This window comes from Dicentrarchus labrax, unplaced genomic scaffold, assembly GCF_905237075.1.
Source record: "Dicentrarchus labrax unplaced genomic scaffold, dlabrax2021, whole genome shotgun sequence".
In the NCBI taxonomy this organism is placed as follows: Eukaryota; Metazoa; Chordata; class Actinopteri; family Moronidae; genus Dicentrarchus; species Dicentrarchus labrax.
In genome coordinates, this window is record NW_026136705.1 from 16,546,709 (window position 1) to 16,574,651 (window position 27,943).

Here is a 27,943-nt window from a genome sequence, read left to right on the forward strand (position 1 = left end):
TCAGCAGCTTGTCTGGTATTTCACAGTAGCAGACGTCTGACGAATATATCTAGAATGTGACAGCGTCACAGATGAGATCATGAGCATGCCAGGGTGTAAAAGTTAAAAAAATATATAAATTAGCAGTTTATCAGTGGCTTTTTGAATGTGGAATTTGCACTGAATTGTGATTATATTTGTTTGTATTTCTTTCAATCTCATTTCAACATAAGTTACATTGATCCAAAGTTCATATTTAGCTGGTGAAATCCCAACAGCAGGAATTGGAATTGGAGATTTTCATGATTAAACTCCTAAAACACTTACAAAAGTGCGAAAGCAGACAAAGTTGTGTTTTAATAGACTACACTAAGCAAAACCTTGGATTGTACTGTACATACTCTTATCACAACAAAAAGATTCACTTCTGATGAGAAAGAACTTCTTTTGATGAGCTACAGTGCTGTTTGTTTGTGAAAGCTCAGGAATGACACAAAACTAAGTTGTTTTTACTTGCTAATTCTGCTCTAATGTGCTGCACCAAAGGACTAAAGTACTACCAGCCATTATGATTGGTTTAACATGAGTTTAGTTCTACATGAATGGTTTAACCACTCTACTGTGACAGATATTTTCCACAGTTTTGAATGTCTGTTTAACATGCCCTTTGATTTCACACACACCAAAGCAATGCTTTGGATGATTATAAATTTCCATGCTGTAATACAGAATTATGTCTGGGCTCATGAAGAATAATGGGCTTACTCTAAGTTCAGCTGGATAAGAACTATGAAAACAAGTCTGCAGTGCCATGCTTGTAATTTTATATCCAATTAATCATATTCTCCACATAACTTTAAACTGTTTTAGTGAGATTTTCAAAGAATTTAAAATATTTGTAAGATGTTGAGGCTGACAAAATTGCATGTCAGCAAAGGTGGTTCAAAAAAGGGAGAGTGAGGCCTAAAGTTAAAACCTGAAAATAATTGATAAATTAATTATAATAATATTTATTGTATGTACATCAGGTTAGTAATAGACATTTGGAGGTATGATTATGCATATGCATTTAGCATCATCAAGAGTTGGTTCATCTGCAGTTCACTGTATGTAATGCTACACGCATTCACATAATGAAAAACCTGACAGACAAGTCACCATTTTCTTTGTACGATTACAGAATGCTTGGTTTCTTATATACAACTCTTACCTTGTTCTTAAAATCATTAGTACATGGATCAGCAGTTCAGGCAGTACAGTACTGCTGCAACACTGCAGCTTGCAAACAGCTGGCTGAAATCAGCCATCAGACAGAGGAGCAGGATTGGGTCGGCTGCTGGTGGTGTGAATGCAGATTAGTCTTACAGTTAGTACATAATGTCACAACCAATAATCTCCATTAATCTCTGGCTCGTATTCATAAAGTGGGATGAAAGCTGCTTTTAGAACAGCAAAACTGTTTAGACCACCTATTTTCTGTGAGGACATCCAAATTTATGTCTATTATTTATGTACGGGTTTGGTGGTAGAATTGTATTTGCCTTGTGCTATCAGTATTGAGCAATTAGATCAGCATTTGATATTTGTGTGTGATTCCAAAGCTACAGTACATCCACAAGGTCTGAATGAAGAATATACCTCAAAGTAATAAATAGGAGGCCTTTAATTGGGGAGCAGTCAGTGGCTTCTGACCTTGATATGATTATAAGAGCACTTTGATGAAGGCAGGGGTCATGTAAACATCTTAAAGTAATTATATTACCCTTTTACTAAGACCTGTTTTATTTGTAAAGTTAATATTGTGATGTTTACCTTCATTATTGGATGGTTGCATCCCCCCTTTTTTTTACTGCTATGAATAAGTGTTTCCATCAAAGATGTAGCAAGTTGCAACATTTGCTAAGTAACTTGAGGTGTATATGATATTTCTAGAATATCTAGGGCATCAAACTTTATTTACATCAATTTATTCTTTAAATCATCAGATAAACTACAGCGACCTGAGCAGGAAACTATTGTAGTGTCACTTGCGTTGAAATAATGATGTAATGGTAGATATTAATATTAATTAAAATTCTTTCCCTTTACATAGTTCAGCTATTTAGACTGTGTCCCTCTGTATCACTGTAGGCTGCTGTTACTGCCCAGCAGCAAGCAGCTGTTTGTTCAGTAACAACCCAACTTATACTAACTATAACTGTAATCTGAGATGAAAAATAATAACTTACAGTAAAGGTCCTACTAAACAGAACAACAGTCTAACAAAAAACATTGTATTATTTTGACTTTAGCCTCTGTGATCACAGTTTAAACCCTGCCTCTCTGCTTTTCTTTAACAATTAGGACTGAATTTTTCAACCCACTGAAGAATGTTGCCTTCACCACAATGAGGCAGTATATGATCAGGATCAGGAGGCAGGAGAAACACCGAAAAGTTGAAAGGGATGAGTCCGTTGGGAATGTCACAGCAGTTGTTAGACTCCCTGCCCCTGTGGCTGGAGCTGTGTCAAAAACACTCAAAAGCCCACAGTCACTGCACAGTCCGGGAGATATGCACCCGATAACAACTGTGAAAGTCACTGCCATTTGGATTTTACTTTGTTCAAAAAAGGAAGCCATCTTTCTAGTGTCAGACCTATGCTGTTACTACTGCAGCGAGCTATAAGCAGATGTGTTCTTTTGACTAAACTAACCGTAATGGTGTCCCTCGGGGAGCAGAAATCATGTACAGTGTTGGACCAAGGTCAGAAAGATACCCAGTAATAACTAGCAGTTGTGTCGATAAAAACATCCACAGCTACCCCCCAGTGCTGGATATCCCCCCCAAAAAACGGTAACATTTGAATACAATAGTATTAGATACAATTATTACCTTAAAAACACGGCATCCTGAATGCAGTTTTCTTTCTTTTTTTAATCACAATTAGCATTAAACAACATAAGTCACATGCCAACATTAAAATATCACTATAGAAAAATCAAAATCTTTCATTGAATCTACAATATAATTTAAAACACAACAACTCGAGACACAACCTTGCTTTATAATATGACCTATTAATATTTCCCACCCGATACACTGTTTAATGTGTTTATATTGGCCTGCTCTTTACGACTTGCATCCTGCTGCTTTGTGAAGGCAGTTTAAGTTTACCTTGCCTTTTGAATCATTCAGTAATTTGCAGCTATCTTGGGCTGCAATACTCTTCCTTCACAGGCTGCAGCCGGTGCATGTAATTAAATATTTAAAACGTTTTTTTCCGTGCACAGCATGAAAGGTTGTCGACAAAATTAACCCTTTAAAGTCACAAATAGTATCAGCAATAAACAGAAAAAAAGGGGCCAGAGTAAAAAAATAAAATCACATAAAGAATAGGCAAATATTAAATCTAAACATACACTTTGTACATATGTAGGTGTACTGAAAGAATGTCTCTCTGTCTTGTACTTGTACTTTTAGCATGGAAAATGCCACACCATGGATTTGTCATTTTGCAACCAGGAAACAGCAACATAACAGAAAACAAATCAATCATTCAGCACCATTAATAAAACATTATTCCTCTGTTTTTGCATGGTCTAGATGTCTTATACTCAGAAAATATTGTAGTTTTATGCTCTAAATTCGTACTACATATATGTAGCCAACGGATTAACTAAAACAAATGCTATTAATTGGTTTCATGGCTATTAACCTCATTTCATATGCATTTGCCTTTGTTTACATCTATCGACAGCTCCATTATTAACCCTGTTTAGTCTGTTAATCCATCTCTGGATCAATGCATGTAAATGGCATAACTCTGGAAAACCCGGGTGAGCTCATTTTTCAATGATCTGAAATCTGATTAAGTCGCTTGGCGCCCTTTTAATATTAAACTAGTTACTGTGGCATGTAATATCTTTTTCTACCCACTTCTGGTGCTTGTTGTCTCTGCAAACTCATACTGACACAGGGTTAGATTCACAGTTGATGGATACTCTTTATGAACAGTATAATTGGCTGTAACACCAGGCTTGTTGTCAGGAGTGTCAAGATCACACAAATTACTGTTGAGATCAACATTGTTTTGTCATGTTGTAGAAGTAACCTACTATTGCTCAGTCCAAAGAGGGAGGGTGAAGCTGGCGGGCACACATTTCCATGTTCTTTTGCCTGTAGATCTTTCTAGCTGTGGGCTTAGCACCAGAGAAAACACATTCCATAATATTCCTTGAACTGGTTTATAGATGACAGCAGGGAACCTTTGTCGCAGGGTATCAAAGGTAAATGGCTCAAGGTTTTCAATGTCATCCTTAGCTTCAGGTTATATATATAGTACATCACAAACAAAAAAAAGTGCATTGTCTTGTCTTGCCAGTGTCAGTCAACTTGAGCAATGTTGGAATTTTTGTCAATACAGGTGAAACACAATGTCCTGCTTGTAACCTTGGAAAAACAGCATGAAAGCAATGTTTATCACATTTCCTTGGAGATGATGAATTAATGATGATGTTCCAAAAAACAAGGTAACATGTTTTAGCTGGAAGGTGAAAACAAAATGTCTAGTCAGTTGTAAACTTGTCAACTAGGCTGCCAAAGTCTCTGGCAGAATTAGTACAGCTAATTATTACTAGGCAGGCAGTATTGAACTGCACTGTAGTGTATTCTACGTCCATATTTGTCTACATTTTAAAAGTGAATGTAAGTCAGTGCTGTTTAGAATATGCAGCTTGGGAAATTAATTTATTATAGCAGTTTGTGCATGAAATCTGCCTGTCAGTTATTCATTTGTAGCTCTGGGTGCTTCTTCATCACAGTGTCTCCTCACCAAGGTGTCAGGTAGATTCACAGGAAGCAGCATGACACTGAAGGACAGTGCAGGAGATAACCTTTCACTGCAGACTTAGTCTGTGGCATTCATTTTCTATAGGCCCCAACCCACTGCTCCATCATGCACCAGTTTCTAGTTCTACCCTGGTTTTATCTGTAGATTTGAGCCTGTTATGTTATGTCATGATTTTATGGCAGGGACAACAGTTGTTTGGACGTTTTTTTAGGTCATGGTAATAAAGTTTGTTGTTGCAACACAGGAAACTGAGCATTGTCCGGGACTGGCATGTAAAACTCAAAGTAGTACCTTTGCAACCTTTTTAAACATACATAAAGTAAACTAGTCTCTTCCGATTCTATTTGTCTGCATCAAGTTTTGCTTCAGAGAATTTCATATGGAATGCGAGCAATATAAGTACATTTTCCCCCCAGTCTGTGTAGATGCTTGCCAGTGTCTGGGTGTGTTATTCTTTGGGTAATTGTCTGAATTTCTGTAAAGTGCATTTGCTATAATTTTGTGTCGGCAAGCATATGCATGTTTTCCTGCGTCAGTTGTGAGATGGGTACTTTCAGAAGCTTGTCTGCATTTGTGCAGTGATTCAAGCATGATTTGTGCCATTTGGTCCTGAAATAATGTCATAAATTGAAGTGCTTGTTTGTCCAAAAGTGTAGTATAACTGTCAGTTATAAATGTCCAGAGAAAGCTGACAGTGTCCATGACAGGAACTTCAACAAAACGATAGGGAACAAAAGGACCATGGGAAGGGCAACTGTGTTTGTGTGCAGCGTGCCGAAGTGTTGAAAAGAGGGGCTGCCGGCACTCCCGCTGGGCGCCTCCCGGTGTGTTTAAGGGACGTGTCCGGCCATGTTCACCCCACACACACAGTACATATCCTGAGAGAAGGTTTGTTTCCTCAGGTATGTTGTAGGTGTGGATTGATGTGTGTCTTAACATGAAAAGACTTTAAACAGAATGGAATGGCTTCTTAGCAGTGTTTGGAAGTGGACCAAGACAAAATCATGTTTCCCTCAACAGTAAAGGGGTCTGCGACTATGAGAGGTTTTTTTCAGCAGAGTTAAAGAAAACACGCATTCATAGTGAGAGATGAATTGCCTAATCCTGTGGTCCGTGATTGAGTGTTACCATCCCGAATGCAACGCCGAGGAGTAACTGATAAAAGATTATGACACTGCTGACTCACAGAAGAATTACTTGTAAACAACTTGACACACTCATGCCTGAATATTTACAGTACGTACATAGATATTTAAACATTTCGATTCACCATCATTCCACTGTAAGATGGAGAGATACTTGACACACACACACCCCCAGTGACTCTTGTTTCCTGTCTGGGTTTCTAAAAAAACTGTGACGCCATTAAGTTGTAAAACCTGGATCTTTTCCAGAGTGAATGATTTGGGAAGATTGAAAAAGATAGTGATTCCCAGCTGGGGTTTCATCCATATTCATAAGTGACATACTTTAACTTCACAAATAACACACCTGGTTAAATTCACATGCAAAATACAGTACAAGGGAAAAAATGTTGTTGCTAATTCAGATGATTATCAAATATGACGTTCTGATAATTAAAGATAAAAGCATGTGTGTCTGTCTGTGATTACTCCTGCGTGTATGTGTGTTTTGTTAGTCGGCTGTTACTCTATCCTTTTACCCTTGCTTTCTTCTGACCTTCCACCAGTGCTCCTGCTCATTATTGTGTTGCTCTAATCTGGAGGGGACAGGACTGGGTGCAGAAGTGTATTTATCTTCCTGCACAAATAGGACCTCTTTCCGTCTGGTCCCTGCTCAGCTTGTTGTTGAAAGATAGTGAGCAGCGTAAAGCAAGCTTCAGTGTGTGCGCATGTGTGTGTGTATGTGTGGGTGCATGTGTGTGTGTGCACGGGTGAACTGAGATGTGTCCCAGCTGGCCCACAGACCAGCACACTCACCATCACCTCACTGCAGCAAATGCAGACAAAAGAGGAATATATCTCCCTTGTGATATTGATACCCCTTAACTCCTCGGGTGTTTTACCCTAAATGAGAAAGCAACATTTCTCACAGAGGTCTGTTGTACTTGTAAAAGCCAGAAAGATCAGTGTTACAGAAAGTCCCTGTAGTGTGAGCCCTGTAACCCCATTTCCGCTTTTTTCTCCATCACATCTGTTGGGATGTGTACTTTTGCTATTCATTGTCTAGGCATGTTTCTTTTCATTCCCTTGTTGTCTCCATGACATTAGGCTTGCAAGCAGGCAGTTATCATACTGCAAATGGCCATGGGCCAGGAAACCACTGTAGGCAAGCCAGTATTACAAAACAACACAAAATGTACCATGAAATATAATACAAGGGATGGTTTCTCTTTTTATCCTGTCAAAACTCTGTAATAATGCCGTTCTGATAAATACTATTGGCTGTTTGGCCTCGGTTTTGTGCTGTGGTCAACAAGTTGAGAGTAACCTATCCTCCCCTGTCTTTATCCACAAAAACATGGTTTAGTATTATATTATTACTACATGTCTTTTTGAGCAACAATTAATACTCTGTTGGCTAAAACGCAACTATTAGATTTAAGGCTAAAGCTTTAGTATTGCTCCTCCATCACTAAGCTGCTCATACTGACGATGGCTTGCCTATTTAGAGCTATTACAGCTTCAGCTAGCTTTGACCTCCTTCTTAGTACTGTGGTTGTCAGTCACTGGTGCACTTGGCGATGGAATTAACTGCTTCTAGAGGGGTGGAGAGGGTTTTGTGGGCCTGTGTGCAGTCATCTTGTCGCTCTGAGATGACCCAACCACAGTCCTGGCTTCCTGTCAGCCATGTCTGGCTTGCCAGAGCACAGTGTGAGGCCATCCTGGCACCGTAAACCGGGGCCACCCTCTTGCCCACTTATCAAGCATCACTCAATTTGAGACCGCCTTGATCTAGGCTTATGCCGCCAAAGCATGAGCTAAGCTTACACATGCGTAGTGGCCTGTTTTCCAGGAAAAGCCTACATTGGTGAAAAACAAACAAAGAGATAAGACAGACTCTTGACAAGCCCAAGCTCAACCATGAGAGGCAAAAGCAGAAATGCAAATGATCTGACCAAGGAGCTGGTTTCACTCTGTGTGAAACTCTTCACAGTGTCCTCATTGTGACATGTTTGTGCTGCTCTAAAAGCACATTCTGGAGATAAAGGACAAGTGCAGAGCGCAAAAGGAATTTGATTTGATGCGAAGAATGCAAAGCAGAGAACGGATGCCTGAATGTTTTTGAAGGGGGGCAGTTGCTGATAAGAGCACAACCTTCCCGTGTTTTCCCTCGTGTCAATTTACATTTCTGCAGTTTAAAGTTGATTTTAACAACATATGAAATGTTAATTGATAGACTGATTTACAGCAAAGTGACATTTGTGATTTATTTAAGTCCACAATTCAAATGTTTGCGGTCATGGATAAAAAAAATAAAAAAATAAAAAAAGTGATGGTTGGGGAGTCATTTAAATCTTTCCTGAGATTAAGATAATAAATACTATGTCATTGTGTCCAAGTGTGCATGTCCAGACAATACAAATGATAACATTGATACTGTACACTGAAAATTCTCTTTTTAAGACTCATTCATTTAATGGATTTTTATTCACATTTCTTCACTCTTTCGAAGTGATGTGATGCAGTGATGCCAAAAGTTTCGTCATTTGGTTTTAGTGTGCGCAGTGGAAAAAAAAAACACAACAAGGCTATGTGTGTCATGTTGTGATTCAGAGGTAGTGTCTTAAAAAGTCCATTTCGTAAAGTATACTTTTATACAGGGAAATGGTTTGTATTAGGTACACTATGAGTGGAAAACCACTCCATCCATTTTGAACGCATCAATGACCCATGTGCTTCTTCTATTTACATGTGGATGCACCTGTGTGTTTGTATGCGTATGCGTATGTGCGTGTTTGAGGGGGTATGTTTGTATTTGAGTGTGACAGTGTATACTTTGTCGGCCCAAGGACACTTAGATTGAGTGTGTGTTGTTCTATCTGGTGAGAGCACACATATGTGTTTGCATGAAGACCTGGTTCTATGTGGGTGTGTGTTTGATAAACTGTGAGAGCATGTGGGAGATTGTTTGTCTATTCATCTGGGTGAGAGCAAGAGAGAAAGAGCAGAATGAGGAGGTGGAAGAGATCTGCTTCCAGCCTCCTATCTTCAAGTCAATCTGCTCACTGTCGCACAGACCTCTTTATCTCTCCCTTAGACAGAAGGGAGGGAGACAGGCAGAGAGAGACAGACAGAGACTTGGAAAAATAAATATGTTTAAAAAGAGGGAAAAATATACAGAGAGAGAGAGAGAGAGAGAGAGAGAGAGAGAAAGAGAGAGAGAGATTCAATCAGGCAGCCTTAAGAGAAGCGGATTTTTGTTTAAGAGGATCATCAAAGTCATGCTCAGACAGCATCTGTCATTAAAAATATTTGTGCTATTTCAGTTTCACCCCAATAAGCTATTATTGTTCAATCGAGAGGCTCTTTGTTAAAAGATTTATAGACAGAGAGGATGTAGCACATCTACTTTGATAGAAATTTTTATCACCAGTGTTATCAGCGAGAAGAGAAATTATTTTACAGTGTTCGGTGCTTTAGCCACAGTGGAAGTTGAGTGGCAATTGACATCCTCTACAGCTTCTTTTTCATACTACACTGTGTCCTCACACACATGCAATACATACAGTGGACACACACAAACTTTGTCTCTCTCTCTCTCTCTCTCTCTGTCTCACACACATTATTGCACACTTCATCACGTAACCATGACTGATGCCAGAAAGAGGCATCAATTTACAGTCATGAAGCTGAAAAGCACACAGTTGTATCTCAGCGTTGGTTTGTCTGTCTGTCTGCCTGCAGAACAAGCATGAAGAGCAAAAAAATGTAAAAAAATAAATCAACTTCGGGTTAATTGTAGGTCTGACACAAATGTATGGCTGTCATGTCATTTACAGGGCAGCTCTGGCTGTCGTCCAGATAAGGAAGACGATCGGTAAGAGTTTGGAGGCACAGAGATCACATCTGGCAACAGGGCTGTGTGTGTGTGTGTGTGTGTGTGCGTGTGTGTGTGAGGCTGCCGTGGTGCTGGCCTGTTATTGCAGTATCATGCCCCATTGGTTGATGAGTTGCTATGCTCATCTCTTGTTCCTCTCAGCCCCAATCAAACCTGTCACAATATGAGTCAGCATGGCCATAAGTGGGAAAGATGCCTCTTACCATTAGATCAATCAGTTATCAGACACATCTGTCAGATTGTATCCAGTGTGGAGTCACATCTGAAACAGAGAGAGAGAGAGAGAGAGAGAGAGAGAGAGAGAGAGAGAGGGGCACTGGTGGTGTGATGTGCGCATGAAAGCTGGATAGTGACAGATGGAGGCTGGAATAGAGCTGGAGAACTGAACAAACTGAGAGGCTAAAGAGCTGAAATCTCATTTTCTCAGTGGCCTTGAGAGTGGAGCATGCTCAGTGCTGATGTTTGTCATCTCTCCCTCTCTGAGATGCTACTGCAGTGCTTCCCAGCAGGCTTGGCACAGGCTTACTCATGGACATCTCTCTTATGGAGCGATACAGTGGCCAAGCTGCAGCTGCTCAGTGGATACCTCTCTCTCTGTGTTTCTTTGTTTCGCTCTCTCGTTTCTCGGTTTTTGTTCCGTCTCTCCTCATCCCCCCCACCCCCTCCCCCCGTCTTACCTTTCTTTTATTTCCAGCTCTCTCACTCTTCCTCCCATTGTATTTCTTACACATTATCGCCTACTTTCTCGCTTGCATCCTTTCTTGTTTCTCTCTCCCTGTCTCTCATCCTCACTCCGCCCTTCCACATCTCTCTCACATACTCTAGTTGCTACCCTTAAGACTGTGGTTACCATGGTGACAGTTATGTGCTGCGGAAACGTCAAAGAGCTGAATCCACCCAGGATCACTTCCTTGTTTAACACTTAAATTCTTTCTTGTGGTTTCTCTTTGATTTTTAGCAGCTCTCTGTAAATGCCTGATTTTGATTCATATGTTCATTTGCTCCGTTGTAAATTAGGCAGTGGATGTGATTTCTGGTCTCTTTCTGTGATCCCGATCTGTTGCTGAGCAGAGTTATCAGTAACACTCAAATTTAGAATTTCAGTTGACCTTGGCACAACTGACCTTGAGAAAATAGCCCCTTCCTCAGGCCTCCAGATGTCACCGGCATTGACTTGTGTCGTGTCTCCCTTTAAGGGGGCTTCACCAGCCCACCCAGTGACATAAGTCTTCAGTGTCTCGTCTGATGCTTCTCATCTTTTTCCTGTCATTCATACAGAGAGCTACTTGCACAGACACTCACAAACAGAACATATAAACACACATGGAAAGCTGCAAGTCTGGCTCAACTATATTATACTTATGCCTAAAAAAAATGTGTGTTTTACGCAGTCTCCTTGATCTGTACTTACGACAGATACTACTGCTGGATGTGCAGGTTTTTATATCAGTTATCATGCAGCCCAACAACACACTTCAGTGCATGGTCAGCTGAGGAAGCAGATGCCTTGTTAAAAGGTGAATATCAGCAGGTGGGGCTGTTTTCTGTCATCTCATCTCAAGAGGACATTATTTTAACTACCAAATCTCTCCTTTTTCCTTTTTACCCTCTGTGCTTGCCTCTCTTTTTTCCTTTTTCCTCATTCCTCCATTCCTGTTCCTCTTAGGGTTAGGGTTGTGCCCACCCCAACCGCCCTCCCCCACCCCCCTGCCCTTGCCTCACCTCTGAGAGTCAGATGTGTGTTAAAAGCAGGCACTATACCCTACTTTAAGCCCCCCACACCCATATACACTTTGTTGGCGAAAAGGCAGACAGATGTAAACAACATAACCTAATGGCTGTTTAAAGCCATTATGTCTAAAAAGATAAACTCTCATGCCTGTGAAAGGGCAGGAGTGCTGTTGAGCGGTATCAATGTGATGATGTGCAGGTATGCTGTTGTTTGGAGGGAGCTGCTCAGCTCCATCATACAAGAAAGCTGTCTCCCCTTTTCTGGGGGCAACGAGGAGGCAGGCAGAGATGGGGCCTGTGAAGCATTTATGAGCAGGGCATACAAAGGATCCATGTCCAGACTTTTAGGGGTTGGCTTTATATATATATATATATATATATATATATATATATATTTTTTTTTTTTTTTTTTTTTGGATGTGCTCTTCAAGTCATGCTCCTCCCACACTGGCCCACTGTGCCCCTCCACCTCCAGACCCTAATCCAAAGACGGCCCACGGCTGTTGAAAAACAGCAGATGCTTTCAAGTAGACTAGAAAAAAGAGAAGGAGATTTAGATGCACACGTCCATGACCATATTTGTGTCTGGGTGTGAAAAATGGAGTTCATTTCAGACTCTTGTACTCCGTAAGCTCATATACAACAGCTCAACCTTGTTCAGAGCTCATCATACAATCTTGCGTAAAAAAAAATCTAACCTCATTTTCTGACAGTGTGAAGTCTACTATGACTCCCTTTCCTCTCGCTTTTTCTTGTGTAAATAGATACACTTTTTGCATAGACATGTTTTATGTAACTCTGCAAGTGGGCCACAGTTGTGTTGCTTCCATGCAGCAAATTTTAGAATTCGTTCACTGTTAAGCAGCAAAAGTTTGCAAAACCTTTGTAGCAAGAGCTACATATTGATGTCCACACTATTCCCAGGTTAATGTGCTCCTAATGCTTCTATTGGTATATATCATATCTGCTACACTGCATTACATCTTGCATCTACGCTGCATCACCCAGAAACCTGCATTTCTTTTGTGTTGACGTCACAACTACTCACAATTCTGACACATACATAAACCGAATGCCCACCCACAGACACACAAGCCTGGGAACGAGTCTCATCTTGTTGAATTGTAGAGGAGGAAGCGGGGGGGGGGTTAGGGCAGCTTTTTGACACAACGTAGGCCCCTGCCAGTCCTCAGTTACCTCTGCTGACAGATTTGATCATCGAGCGCAACCACTGGGAGGAGAGGAGAGAGGAAAGAGCAATTCGTTTTTCAAGTAGGAAAAGCACTACATTGGACCTGATTGGCGTGTCAAACCTTGGCCTCAATTTGACCTCTTCTTGCCCACAGATGAGGCTTATGCTATTGAGTGTGCTGACCTGTTAAGACATGACCATTCCGCTGCCCCTTTCCAATCCTTGCCGCTGCTGCCTCCTCCCAAGCTACGTCAAGAATCCTCTGAGGGCTGGACTGAGACAAACCCCGGGAGGGCCCCCGCAGATGACTCATCTGCAGATTTGTATTTTTTTTTAACGTGAGTTTCATTGAGAGTCACTCTTTTGTTGTTTCAACGTATTTTTCTTGCCACTTAACAGAACAGCAAAGTTCAGTCAGCATGAAATTAGAAAACCTTACTTTGATATAGCAGCTTAAGATAATACTGCGATCATCATGTAGTCACAGTTTGGGCTATGTCAAATGAAGATAAACAGATTAGCCGCAGCGTCGAAGTTATGTTTGCATTAGATATTGTTTCAAACAAACCTGAGTAAAACATCCTCTTGTGTATTAAAGTCAGGAGTTGATTTAAAGTTGACTTTTTTTCCTGGCACTTCTGGAGCCACACATGTGCCCCTGCTGGCCTTCAACTCCAGTCCTGTCCTACCTTTATCTCATTTGTCTCCCCTTGCCTTATTCTCCTTTATGCTTTCAACTTTCTACTGAATACATCGAAAATATTGAAAGCAAGCAACAGTAAGCAACCCACTCACTTAACAAAAAAAAAAAAAAAGATTTACCTTATTTGCCTAATGCCAGGGGTCTTGTAAGAGCTTTAAAAGCTAAAGATTACCTGATTGCTGCGTGGACATCGATGACACCTGGCTAACAGCGACAGTGAAAGAAAGAGCTGCAACCACAGACATGCTGGAACTTGCCTGTAGTACTGAGAGGGCCACTAACAGACAAGATGTGTGAGGAAGGGGAGCAGCTAGGGAAGCCAAAGATGATATTGTGTGATTTTTCAAGAAGCAGTCTGTCAAAGATAGTGATCTGACATTTGGCACCTCACACATTGCTCTCTTTTTTTACACATATCCACAGAATCTGTGCTCAGCAAATCTGAACCAGATGTGAAGTGTGTTGGGACCCCTCGACATTAACCTGGCAAGGGCAGGTCTCCAGATTATCTGGGTTGGGTCAGCAGTGCAGAGGGGACAACTTAAGTGGTCTCGCTCCACTTTTTTTATGGGTCTTTAGAAGGAGAAGATGCTCCTGAGGTAGGGGAAACAGAGTTGGTTACAAAGTTTGGACATAGAGCTTGAATGGCCCAACTTTTTGCGTGGACTCCCTAGGACCGGGACTCTCTCCGTCCTCAGTTGTGGCTGCAGGGCCTGGAAGAGCCACTGCTTATCTCATCATAGATCCAGTAAGGGAACAGTTGATTGCCTTAAAGCAATGGGAAATGCCTTCCTCGCTCCCTCCCTATTTCTTCCCTCCCTCCCTCTGTATTCTCTCACTTTTTCCCTCTTAGTTTCTTGAGCAGTGCCTCTCTACCTTTCTCTCCTTATTTTTTCCCCGCTCCCTCCCTCCCTCCCTCCCTCCCTCTCCCTCTCTCTCTCCCTGAGTAGGTGGTTCCTTGCTGTACTTGATTGGTGTGAGTCTATATAGGAGGAGAGACGCTCTAACAGGCTCAGAGTCTGGTGGTGCCCACTTGCCACACGTTCCCAATAGGACTACCTGTTTTTTTTCCTGAGTCTTCTCCTGAGAGGATTTACTTTCTTCTGACAGCATGACGGAAAGCAAGAGGAAAGATAAGAAAGGGAGAAAGAGGGGTGGTAAGAAAGGACAAAAGGAGAAAGAAAATGATCCCACTACAGGTAAAAGGAATTTAAAGATGGTTTCTGTCTTACATTTCATGTATCTACGTATATATCTATGTGTGTGTGAGAGTGAGACAGAGAGAGAGAGACTTGGAGAGAAAAAGTGTGAGATTAAGTTTTCTAACTGTATCACGGAAGCGTGGGACAAAGTAAGTATCCCCTTGGCTTGTCAAAGCTTGCCGTTAGGTTGTCACATGGATTGGTCTCCTGATGTGGACAGCATGTAGAGGCACATCTGGGTTTGGCAGCACTTGGGAATTGTAGGGAAGTCAAAAGATATGACTTGGTGCATAAATCAACTAAAACTTTTGTCAAACAAGCTCTGGACCACACAGAGCCAAAGTACAGTTGTAGTATTATGTGCTCTCTGAAAACCAATGACTGAGCTGTAAAGGTTTTCGTTAATCCATCGCATGATCATGTTTTCACAAATGCTCTGCCACATATAACAGTTTTATCTTAAAAGAGATGTTTGTATCGCAGAATACAATGTTTCATTGCGCACTTTTTGACAAGGTTAATAATTCAACAGTTGCTAAGATGCTTTTATTTTAATTCTCAGTCTGCGTGAGTTATTCAACATAAAAGTCTGTATTTTTGCTGGAAGCTACTTTGACATTGGAATTGTATGGGAGCTCCTTGTCTCTTAGAGTCACAAACATAGCAATGTGCTTGCTCAGTGGTGGATCCTACAAGCTGCAGCATGTCACTGTAGTTTGACCTCAGGTCATGGGGAAGCCCAACCCCCGTTTCAGTGACACTTTAAGGACAATACCGTGATTATTATCAAAACTACTATATACCATTCATGGTTTGATCAGATACTGTATCTTGGACAGCATCTCTTGATGGTGGTAGCCATTTTGTTCCTGCTGATGTCACTCCTGTCAGCTTCCAACAGATAGCCTTCACGACTGGGTTTAGCATTTTCAAGATTTTTTTGTAGGTCTGCTAGCTATTTAAATTGCGTCTTTTCAGCTTAAATGTACTACTACTACTGTTCTTGGCATCTGTGGTTAATTTTCCTGTTTTATTACCCATGAAAGTTGAATGTATAAATAATTACTGCCCCCTCGTTCCAAGTTTGATTGTGATCTGTAAACATGTAAGATAAACAGCTCCCAAAACTACACTGGACGCAGAGAGCTTGCAGAATATTTTTTGGCATCTTTTTTAATCAAAGCGCACAGCTGCCGCACACATAAAGAAGAGCTGCGTGTGATAAACATATTCCAGTGTGTCTACTTTGAACAGAATTACCCAAATGAAAAACAGCTGCACTTGTCTTTTGTTGAATTTTATCAATATGCATTTGACATTGTAACTATAAGTATATTTGCTACTGTTGTTTATTGATACACGTGTTAGCTGACGTGGTATATCAGTTTTCAGTGTATCCAGGGTAAAATAATCAGATTTTTAATTATCATTGTCATACTGAAAATTAGATCTGTGATTGATTTATCAAAAAAACCTGTTTGAAACTATGTGCTTACCACATAGTAAAATAGAGCTTTCAAAGTAGGTCAAAATGAAGACATGCTTATGGGACGCTTGTTGCGTCTGCTCTAATGGTGCATGCACCACATCAGGTGTGTTATGGGCCTATGGCTCCGAAATAGGTCATCCAAGATAAAAAGAGAAGAATCAACCACACTTTTATTGATGGATCCTCCACCTACTATTTCAGCTTTACCTGGCTCTGTAATAAATGCCAGCTTGTAATTATCCATGACTGACATCACTTTTTTGAGGATGCGGTTTATCAGTAAAACTATGTTCAAAAGAAGGTTTTGTTTGCAGAACGGGAAACAAGTCTACACAAGTAATAATCAAATATCTTTAAGCTAGCTAACTTGCTTTGCTGGCGTGCTAAATAAGCAGCAGTCACACCAAATGTAGTGAAATGTGCTCAAACAGACAAATGTAGATTAGCACGTCTTGATGCTGCTCTTGAAATTGCGTCCACTAAAGTGTGGATTTGTGACTGGCAATGTTCCTGTTTTATGTGAATATATGTGAAGTTCTAGGTAAAGGAAAGTCAAATAATAAAGAATTTAAGATTAGATTGATGTTCAAACAACTAAAAATTCCAATTGTCCACATCAACAGTTTGCTGGGGATCCACAGTTGATCTTAGAGTTTCCATTAACATGACATTGCAGGTTCATCTCCTTGTATAAGACTCATTCATCTGCATTATGGATAATGTGTTATACAATGTACTTTGTGTGCTTGCATGTGTACACGTGCTTGTGTGGATCAGGTGTGTCCACATATAATTGTATGTAATCTGGCCCATGAGCATTATGTCAAGGTTTTTAGTCAGTCAACCATCACAGACATCACAAGAACATGACAGTATTGTCTTGTGTTCCTTACGTTCCCTGAAAACTTAGTCTTACACATTTATTGAAGGAGATTACCTCACAGCAGGTATTTCTCAGCCATAATTGCCCTTTCACTAGCTATGACGTCTCCAGCATTTGGACCAGAAAGTGTTGATTTAGGGCATTTTGCTGTTGCACTGTTACATGATGATTTCCTTTCAGGTTTCTTTTTTGAAAGTTATGTGTATTGTGGCTGAAAGTTGAGACTCTTTAAAGAATGTTGCATGACTTTTCTAATGAAACTGGCCCGAGGTTAGAAAGGGAAAACCTGTGCAACTTTGTTGTCTTTCTCATGACGAATGAAAATGCTACAGGCATTTCATCAAATCTGTCATCAACACATGCAACATGAATATATGCCTGTTTCGAGTAGTAGTTAGAAATCTCGGTAAGTCCGTCTGACCTACATAAATAGCTGGTAATGACGTTATAATCTAAGACTTCGTCCACCCATCTTATTTTATGTCATGACTAAACACAACAAGTTCCTTTCTGTGTGTCTGGGTTTGCGTGCGCAGTGAGGTTGGTAATAATTATTTGTGGAAGTGAAGAGTTTGCTCCTTCATTTTGTGCCAGATGCTTTTTATCATGTACTAACACCTACCACACCTTTATCATTCAAATAGATCTACTTAAATGATTCAGCAAACGAAATAGAGACCAATAGTCTAGGAACTGGTGGCGAAGCCTCAGACAACCTCAGCTTCCAATTCAGGTGTGATCTTGCTTCATATAATTACTCTTACAAAATTGCTTTTTGGTGTGCTGGTACAAACAACAACTAGAAACAGGAAACTAATCAGAGAGCCAGCTAACTTTATTCTTTATTCAAACCTATACGCACACCATTATAGTGACTATGAAACATTTGTGTAGAGAGTTCAGTCAGTGTCTCAAAACATGGCTACCACACATTGGTAACCAAACAGAAGTCTTTTGAAGGGTGGTTCTCAAGGGCAATGTCTAGAAACACATTATGAGAAACTTTTAATCTGTAGTAATCTGCAGATGAAACTTTTGAAATTGCTGGTTTACCATAGAGCTTTGATGCAATGTGAGTGCACGTTTGCTGCGTTGTTACAGTGTTAACCATTTTCAGCTTTTACAAGTGCCCCTCTTGCCTTCATACTTAGTCACTTTACTATACCAACTTTTATAAAATAAATGGACATATCTGGCAAGAAATGTCATCACATGTAGCATTTGTAGTCAACAGAAAGAAGCTATTCATTCCTAATACAAATGCCTTTGACTGATGTCAGTAGACCAGGTTAGGAGGACAGGAGGTTCTGATTTAATCCAAATCACTGTGTCCATCTGAAACAGTGTTACACATCTACTAGATGCAGAGTAACATGGGCATCCAATTGGAGTCGTCTCTCTCATCAAATATTGGAGCGTAATACAGTATTCGGTGAGATTTGATCTAGCGATTCCTGAGGAACATCTCTCTCTGGCTTCCTCGATGTTCAGCTTTCTTCACCAGACTGTATTTAACATTGTCTCCAGCTCCAGTGTGTGTGACTGTTATATGTGAGAGCCAGAAGGACCCAACCATGGTAAAATGCAGAGTTTGTGGAGAGAGAGAGAGAGAGAGATTGTCTGAAAAGTATTATTATATTTCACATTACAGGTAGTCATTTCATTGATGGTTAATAAAAATATTGCTTAGTGGAACAAACTTTTAGTTGTTAATCCCAATCTTTTATTGAACTTGGCCATGTAACTTGAGTAACATAATAGCTGTCATCATGTGGCTGCTACTAAAAGGCAAATGTCAAAGAAAGATCATTCTTGTCCAGTATTTGCATGCGACAGTTAGAACTACAGTGTACAAAAATACTATGAAAATTTCCTGAACCCAAAGGTACTAGGCAGTAAGACCAGGACAGAGCATGCGATAGGTTTAATATTATGTCCCTTTTTCCATATTTAAATAAACACTCTCCAGTTGAAACAGGTTCAACGACTGTAATACTCCGTTCTTCCTTAATCGTTACTGCAAAAAAGCAATGTAACACAGACCATTTTAGCATTTTAGCTAGGACAAAAATTATCTTATTTAACAGTTTTATTCTTATTTCAGTATGACAGTTTACATGAAAATTTTGTGATTTTGTGAAGCAGATCTTTAGTTCAACAGCTGGTAACTTCTGAAGAGGTGACTTTGGACTTTTCATGTTCATGATTTTACCCCTACAACATGTGGTGGTCATAAAACCAACTGTGAGCAAATATGTTTACAGTAATTGATTGTCATCCAGTTGTTATACGCACAGGTTATTTCATATACACATTAAGCTATTGAGTGAAACTACACTATTATTTCAACTGTTGAAGAAAAATCATTCGAGTCCAGTTCAGGATTGCTGTGGTGGTGTGAGTTTAGTGAAGCATGCCGGCATCCTGGTGAACGTACATACACAGAGCAGGTCTGAGTCAGTAAGTGGACCCAGAGCAAATTAAATAAGGTACTTCTATACATAGACAGTCTCTTAATGCTAGTGATTGATCAGGCAGTCACCACACGTTACATGATTAACATCGGAGTCAGAGGGAAGTGAGACAAAAGGTAGTGATCAGACCATGTGATGGAGACAAAGGGCAGGAAAGGTAGGTGTGGGGGTTTTGTCAAGGGGGAAGGAATACAAGAATACACATTTAGTATATGAAGATCAAGGGACCCAAACAGTAAGGGGGAGTTGGCTGCCACATATTCTTTGGTTAGCAAGTCTGTAAAATGTGAATTAACTATCAATAATCCAGTTTGTAATTGGGATGATCTGAAACTATATGGCCCAAAATATACAATTTACTACCAAGTCCAGTGTCTGTTAGTTGTCAGAATATTGTTTTGCAGTATACCATAAGCATTAACTGTAGAGGTTTATGTAAAAAACAAAAAACACAATATTGCAATGCTTATATCCCAGAACTATTGCAGTTTTTAGTTGAAACTGCACTATGTTGTTGTTGCATTCATTTGTGATGAAACGTAACATAGATACAGTTTAATCACTCATTGTAGAGGAAAACGTATTCTGTTCTGCTGCTTGTAAGCAAATATGAATGATTTGGCCTCTTTCGTTCCTAATTCACCCAAAGTTGTTGTATTTATGAAGGCTTTTTGACTCTTCCTACTGAGCTTTTTGGTTCTTCAATCAGCTCTTTTTGGAGACAATACCTGCTTACATTCCACCCTCACCTCACTGTACTTTGAACTTTTATTGCAAATGACATTAGTTTTTTTTCTTTCTTGCCAGCCTACATAATTTAAACTAAAGTGCTGTGCTAATTTTTGCAATGTATTTACATTGTTTACTTCTGTGCCAGCTCTGGAGACTAGACTAGAAATTAAAAGTGATAAAAAACACAAATCCATTTAATAAAATTTAAGTTAAGATTTGCATTTCTGTGAAATTGTACTCATAAAATCACTTTGCATTAGTGTCAATAAATGTTAAATATTGATAAAATCAATAAAAATTGTTCCATAGCAAAAAAAAAATGGATGGTTGGTAAAAAGTTCTGATCAGAATAGTAGAAATGTCTGACATGCAGTGTTGGACTTTTTTTTTGTTTTTCTGTCACAGAGAAAAAAACATATGTTATTTATTTTAAAAGTAACACTATTAGTAGCATGTCTATAGAGTTTAGTGACAGAGAAGTAAAGCGGTTTGAGTCATATTTAAACAATGTAGCAGATAATTATTTGGTGAAAGTGTTCTGGTTGTGGTGGGAGGTTGTTGAAATGATCTCTTTGAACAGATGTTGCGTTACAGTGACTAGTGTGCGGTGTCTGAAGACCATTCCCAGATGCAAAACCCATTTCTCTAGCTGTCTCACCATGTAATTTGTCTTTTGACAACGTGCAGTAAAGTGACATAACACCAGAGTAATCAGGGATACTTTGTCTAGAACGGAAAACACAAAGGCATGCCTCAGATTCCTTTTCTAAGCTCCTGGAAGTAAAACAGAAATGTTAACTCAATAATATGAGCAATGCATTGTTAATTCATCAAGCCACTTTGTTTTTGAACTCTTTCTGGTCAGAGGTTTCCAACTGTTACCCAAGGCATGAGCTGTTGACACGCCGGTCAGGCTTCTATTCTCAAATTTGGTTTTTATAGTCCATGTCTGCAGCTGCCCCTCCGCTTCAAAAAGAGAGAATCAGGCTGTTGTTGAGGCGAGGGTTTATCATTGCTGCTGGACACTTTTTCCACTGGTGTAATGGAAAATTAGATAACCAGTTGTCTCCAAGAAATTATTTTATATCCAAAGATAATGACTCCTTATTTCTTGTTGGAAAATATTATTATGCAATTGGTAAAATTAACACGTATTTATATCAAGTATGGTTGATTGATTATACTTCAGTTGTGTCCATCAAGCAAGCTACTGTCTGATGCTCTGTTTTTCACATCATATTCTAAAAATGAGCAACTAGTGTGTATCACTGACCAGGCTGGAGTATATTCTTTTATGATTTCTAAAAGTTTATGAGGCATGTGTTTAGTTTTTTTTTGTGTGTGCTTTGCAGATAAAAACAGCTGGGAAGATAGACATTACTTGACATGAATGTAAAGACTAATCTCTATGCAGTATAATGTTAAACATCTGTATCTCCAAGCTAGGGTGTCTAATGGACTGTCTTCATTAGAGCTGTATCCTGTAGATGCAGCAGACCCACTTGCACATCTGGCTCGCTGGGTTGATGAGAAGTGCAGTCCTGTGTTTCTGTAACTTTTCCAGGCAAGGACAAAGCTTGTTTAATTTGCTTGGCAAGGACAAACCTGTGTCCAGGCGAAACATTTTTCTTTATGGTGCAACCTCATTCCTGGTGTTCTCTGACTATGACTGACAAGGCTTTCCTCAGGCAGTGTGCTGGGCTGAGTCTGGCATAGTTAAGTGTGTATGGAAATCATGTACATATGCAAACTTGGGACTTTTGTAAGTTCAGTTCTGTTCGTTTCATCAAGATACACCAGCATACAAACAAGCTGCCTATCAAACTTTGCACATGTGCTTATGTTATAGTATTTATAAATGTGCCATGTAACTACAAAACATTACTGTACATCTGATACTGTGTTGGTAATTTTCCATTAGCCAGTGTAATTTCTAAATTAGGGGGATCAGTAGACCATAGGGCATTGTGCAGTCTGATCTTTATTTAACATCAAGTCCCATATAGTGCATTACATTTGTTAAATAACAGAGAATGTTTGATGAAGAACATCTGGAGCATCAGGAGTCTCATGTTCAGTGTATGGCCTTGCTGGAGGCTATCAATAAACCTACACTACTTGCAGAGTTGATTTTAAATGGCGATATACAGTATATGTTCCTATATAATGTTATGACTTTCAGCAAAACCACATTTATGCCTTCTGCATAAATTGGGGTTTTATTGTCCCAAAGCCTTTTGGGACAGTAAAATCTTGAACTAACTGCCCGAACAATTGCAGCACAAAGATCCATCCTGAGAATAAGCTCATTAAGGTTACTAAGTACCCTGATACAAAGGCACATCTGCCTTGTGTTCAAATCTTTGTCTTTATTTTCCAAATGCCTTGAATATCATCACTCACATTTTCCAACAGGAAGCTGTTCACAGATAAAAGTCCACTGTCGTACCAGTAACAAAATGCTGCTATTGAACTAAAAATATTTGCTTTTCCATTGATCTGTCTTGTTTGTGAGCTATTTTAAATTTGACATTTATCAGATTTGAATGGAAAATCTGCACAGAGTGTACGTCAGACAGACAACTCTCTTAGTATATGTGGTGTTCAGTATTGCGGGATAATCATAGCAGCTTGTAATGTGAATTGTAAATTTATGTCATAGACATAAGCAAGCAATGTCATTATTTAGGTGGACAAAAACTCTCCCAAACTCCCAACATCTACATCCGTAGGCATGGAACATATAAATGAGACAAAGATCCATATATGCATATGGAAGAATGGATGATAGTAGACTTTATCTACACTGCGTAATTGTCATCTACATCAACTGAGTTTATCCCCAGTACCAAAGAGATCCGGGCTGCGAGCTGTGTCCTCTGGCTCTCATCAAGAGGATTTGTGCCAAGTGGCCAGAGGTGGCAGAGCATGCAGGACATACTCACATAGTACTTGGTTGCTGTAGACAGAGCAGATCTTAAATAACTACTATATCTGCCAGGCTTACAAAGCTCAAGAGAGGGCTGTTTGTACGTGAATACTTGTGTATGTGGCTGATAACGGTGAGTTAGGATCAGTAACAAACAACTGTGACCTCTGCAGAACTGATAGGACGATTCCCTCAAAACACGACAGAGAGTTATCAAAGAATCAAGGAAATTTATTTTTCATTATACAACACAAGGTTGTATAACGAAATGAAAGTTTGATAGCTAACTTATATGCTTTTTGTCATTAAAAATTGCAGGTACCCATTGTCTTTGTCATTGGCAAAAATGCTGTTTTACATAACTGTTTAAACATAACTGTACCCCAAATCCATCACAGCTGTCCACTTAAATCCACAAAGAAAATGAAAAATGCAGCATCATTAAGGTTTTTCTTTCTGTGCAGACATGTCGCCTTTACGAGGTCAGTGAAGTAGGACAGTCTCTCAAAAAAGAGGACGAGTGGGGATAATTTTGGTGCACCTCTTTTTCAATGTTTAATTGAAGTCATTACCTATGTACACTTAACTTTGCTTGTCATGCTTTGTTTGTCTTCATTCTGCTGTCATCCTTTAGAGGTGATGCTCCATATACAGCTGTAGTTTGTAGGACTACTCAGTTAAGCATATGCATGAAATCCTAAATGTTACACATAGAGAGAGAGAGAGAGAGTGGGAGTGTGTGTGTGTGTGTGTTTGTGTGTAAGAGAGAGAGAGGAAGACAGAGGGGGGCATCTTGGCCAACCCCTGGTTGACCCTTGTTCACCCCTTCTCTCTCGCTCCGCCCTGCATGAGTCTTCTTCTAAACATGTGTGCAGCTGTCAGCTGGCAAGTGTTTGTGCGAGTGTGTGTTGTGTGTGCATGTGTGTGTGCGTTTGGACAAAGATCATTTTTCATGTTTCAATTAATTTTTGCGTCTCAGGAAAAAAAGTTGCATGAAATTACGGGATATATCAAGACAATGATTCTTTTTTTCTCTAACTTGCGACACTGCAACTTATGAACATAGCTCAATAGAATATGTTATACGTTGTCAAAAGTGACTTCAGTATCTGTCATAGAAACAGGTTTTGCAAAGTACTGTATCAGATGAAAGACTTAATAATAATTATCTTTTTTATTTTGTCATCACAACAAAACTAGTTATTATAGTGTCAACATATTCTTGGCTTTTCTTTTTTACCAATTGCCCCTAATTGAGACAATTGGAGTTTGTTGTCGCAGATTTTCATTATGAGCTGGTGGATTTTTTGCTAAATATTGCTTGAGGTGTTTTTATCGCAGCAAAGCCAGAGTGAAGTTCAGCCTGTTTATTAGTCTGAGGCAAAGTTGATAATGTCTCTAGTGACAACATCTGGTGGTCACATGAGAGAGTTGCTGGCTTGGTCCATAGAGATGATGATTGGCTCCATTTCTGTCTCTCTGTCCTCTTTGTCTCGCTGTTTCTCCTAAAACACCAACACGCAATCATAAACCAAACTATAATCTAGTCTGTGTCTGTAGTTGTTAATAACGTTAAGTTTTTCTCTTTCTCTCTTTTTAGCTGCGGCTCCAAAGTTAAAACCGATGAAGAATCCAATACTAGTGGATGAGGGAAGCAAGCTCACAGTTAAGTGTGAGGCAACAGGGAACCCTGTCCCTACCTACAGATGGTTCAAAGATGGCACTGAGCTGAAGAAAAGCAAAAAAGTCAAAATAAGGAACAGCCCGTGAGTACAAATCACCCATGTCCTGTAAACCTAACACCGTGTAAGATGAAAAGAGGTATTCCAAAGTGGAAGAAAAGGTTGCTATTATCAGCAGACTGTGCTGATGCAGTTTTTCAGGAAACTGCAGTTTGAAACTAATTGAAAAATCAATATCAATATAAAAATTGAACATTTACTTCATATTTGGGACTATAAAGGTTTATTCCTTCATTGAAATGTAGTGTGATGATTTACAATAAATCCAGTGAATTTATCATCCCTTTTCATTCCAATTTAAACTTTCTCATGCAAATAAAAAGATACATTAAATAAAACACATCCACCATCAATTCAGCACATTCGTAAGTTACCACTAGTCAGGTTTTGCTTAAGGGAGTTTAATCAACTTCAGCAAGACATTACTGTGTATTGAACTGACCTTACAAAGTCATTTTACTGATTGCTGGTACTGTTAGATTATGTTTTAGCATGTCACAGTTAAACATTTGTTAACACTTCAGTCAGCTTCTTTTTTTAAACACAAAGAATTATAATTGACCTTGTTTGTAGTATGAGTCATCCTGTCAAAGGTTTTACAGACGTCTCTGTAATGATAGCAGTTTTGTTGCAGTTCCACAGTTGGCCACTGGGGCAAGCTAGCAGTGAGGCTGACTTGTGCCACCATATGCAACTCCCCTAATACATCATTGTCCCTGTTCTACTTTCTCTCAGTCAGGTTGACTAATGATGACATAATCAAGTAAAAGAAAAAAGAAAAAAGAACTTAAGTAGACTGTATAGTAATATTACCGTTTACTTTATTGAAATGGGGTGGAGCTTTAAATTCAAGAACCCATTATTTATATATAGTACTCTAGGTAATTGTAACACTCCTAGGCTTTCTTATTGTATATTTTTCTTCCCCTCATATGTTGGCCCAGAGAAGGGGGTATAAATCCCTATTAAAGCAGAGAGTTATTGCCATGCTGCTGCTTGCCCTGTTGTCTGCCTCTGTGTCCTCCATGTTTCCACTTGTTGCGTTTCCATGCTATTTCCTCCCTGCCCTGATTCCCCTGACTCAGCTGTGCAAGTGTTTGTCTCCCACAGGAAAAACTCCAGAGTCCAGATCAGCAGAGCAAAACTGGAGGATTCTGGGAATTACACATGTGTGGTGGAGAACCTGCTGGGAAAGGACAACTCCACTGGCACTGTTAACGTCCAAAGCAGTGAGTACTGACTCCTAAGCAACAAGTGAAGTGGCACAGATGTACATTGTTGTTGTTGTTCGGACTGTTCTTTTGCCAAATGAGAGATCAAAAGGACCCATTGCAAACAGGCGTGTAACAATGGTAACATGCATGAAGAACAACTGTCCACACATGTGGCTGTGGAGCGTTAATCAGTGGAACAGTACATTGTACTTGGAGGTGAATGGAATTTAAATGCAATGTCTGGTATGATCTCTTATTTTTTCATTCACTGCATTCTGCTAGAAATGTGAAATCCCACAAAAGTACGCCACACAGTGCCTTTGACCGTCACTAGCACACAACAAATGCTGCAGACTATAGAGTATAAAATCTAAAACATAACTCGACAGAATATGAAAGTTGTAGGAAAGAAAAAAAGTGTTTAAATCTTAAGAGTGTGTGTGATAGAATCTAACACGCTCGTTCAGTAGTGGCGTGTGTGCATTTCTGAGTTTTGCAAAGTACTGTAGCAGATGAAAGAGTTTTGATAACAGCTGCTTCCATTTGGTGGGGTGGTGAGTTTGTGTTTGTTCCAAGCAGTGCGGGTAGTGAGTGTGTGGCTGATGTAGGTAGCTTGTTGTCTGAGTGGATGGATCCAGTATTGAAAAAAAAGTATATATAAGGAGATACAATTCAGGCAGGTTTGCTTTGGCCTCGATCAAGAAAGGATTTGATGCTATCTGGCAGAAAACTATACGGGGGTTATCTGGTACACATGACTCAGAAACTGCTTGATGTGCATGAACGTCCTGTTCACTTGACTGCTCTTTCCGTTTCAACTTAAGGTGCATGACGACATAGTCATGCTTTTGCAGGTGAACTGTGTCTGAGATGATCGATATATTCACTACATTTTCACTGCTTTTGGAGAATCAAGGCGTTAACATAATGTGGGTTCCTCACATTGCACCACAGAGGAGATATTCTCATTCTTGTCACTGACCTTGACAGCAACTGGTGTAAGAGGTATAGCTGGTAAGGAAAAGGGAGGGACTGGAGTTTAGCCATCACTCACTGTCCTTGTATTCACTTTCAGGCACAATAATCACTCCCCCTTCTCTCTTTATATTTGTCAAGGCCACCTTTTAGCGCCATTGTTTACGGTTAGCAGACTTAAGCTGAGCTGCATTATTAGAGTAGCAGCTCTTTTCAGATAAAGAAAGGGCCCATTGTGTTTGAAAACACAGAGATTCTCAGTGGTTCCAACATGCAAGTTTTCATTTCCAGCAAACAATTGTGCAGAAAAGAAGTCATCCATCTTGTATTTAAATGGGGCTGCACATTGCCTCTTTTTATTTTCTGACATCTAAAAAGCTTCAATGAGTTTTATAGCCAGATCCTGTGACTTATACTGTACGCTTGTTATGACACTTGGCTTTATTCCAGTGCAATGATATACTTCTTTTTTGCTCTAGAGTGCAATATTTAAAGGATCAGTAACGTGGAATTCCAAGCCTTAGACATATCGTGCTAACATTTATGAAAAATGTATTTGATAATCGGTAAACACAGCGCAACAACCATGCTTAATGGCAATTATATAAAATAGGTTAAATCGTGCTCTGCACCCTGCAAAGGTCGGGGGAATCCCTGGTGGCAGCACCTGTTTGCGTGTTTAATGAAGCCTTATGAACATGTGACTGGTGGCCCATGAAACTCTATATGATGATCTTAGCAGGAAAAAGTGCTCGTAATGCAAGAATATCAAAGAAAATCTAATATTACAAAGCAATGAACAAGTGGGCTGAGACATACAGTAGCCACAATGGATAAAACATGACTG

The 27,943-nt window shown here is 39.7% G+C and overlaps 1 protein-coding gene across 4 annotated transcripts in view; it reads left to right on the top strand.

Moving 5' to 3' along the window:
- Window positions 1-27,943, top strand: part of LOC127364050 (pro-neuregulin-2, membrane-bound isoform) — a 72,762-nt gene that overhangs the window by 6,838 nt on the left and 37,981 nt on the right. For 3 of the 4 annotated variants that reach the window (XM_051401178.1, XM_051401177.1, XM_051401179.1), the window contains exons 2-3: window positions 24,766-24,931; window positions 26,018-26,136. In XM_051401178.1, the coding sequence (XP_051257138.1) occupies window positions 24,766-24,931; window positions 26,018-26,136 (285 nt within the window). Of the gene's footprint in view, window positions 1-14,431; window positions 14,656-24,765; window positions 24,932-26,017; window positions 26,137-27,943 lie in introns of those variants that run through there. The other variant, XM_051401176.1, reaches the window with a different exon arrangement.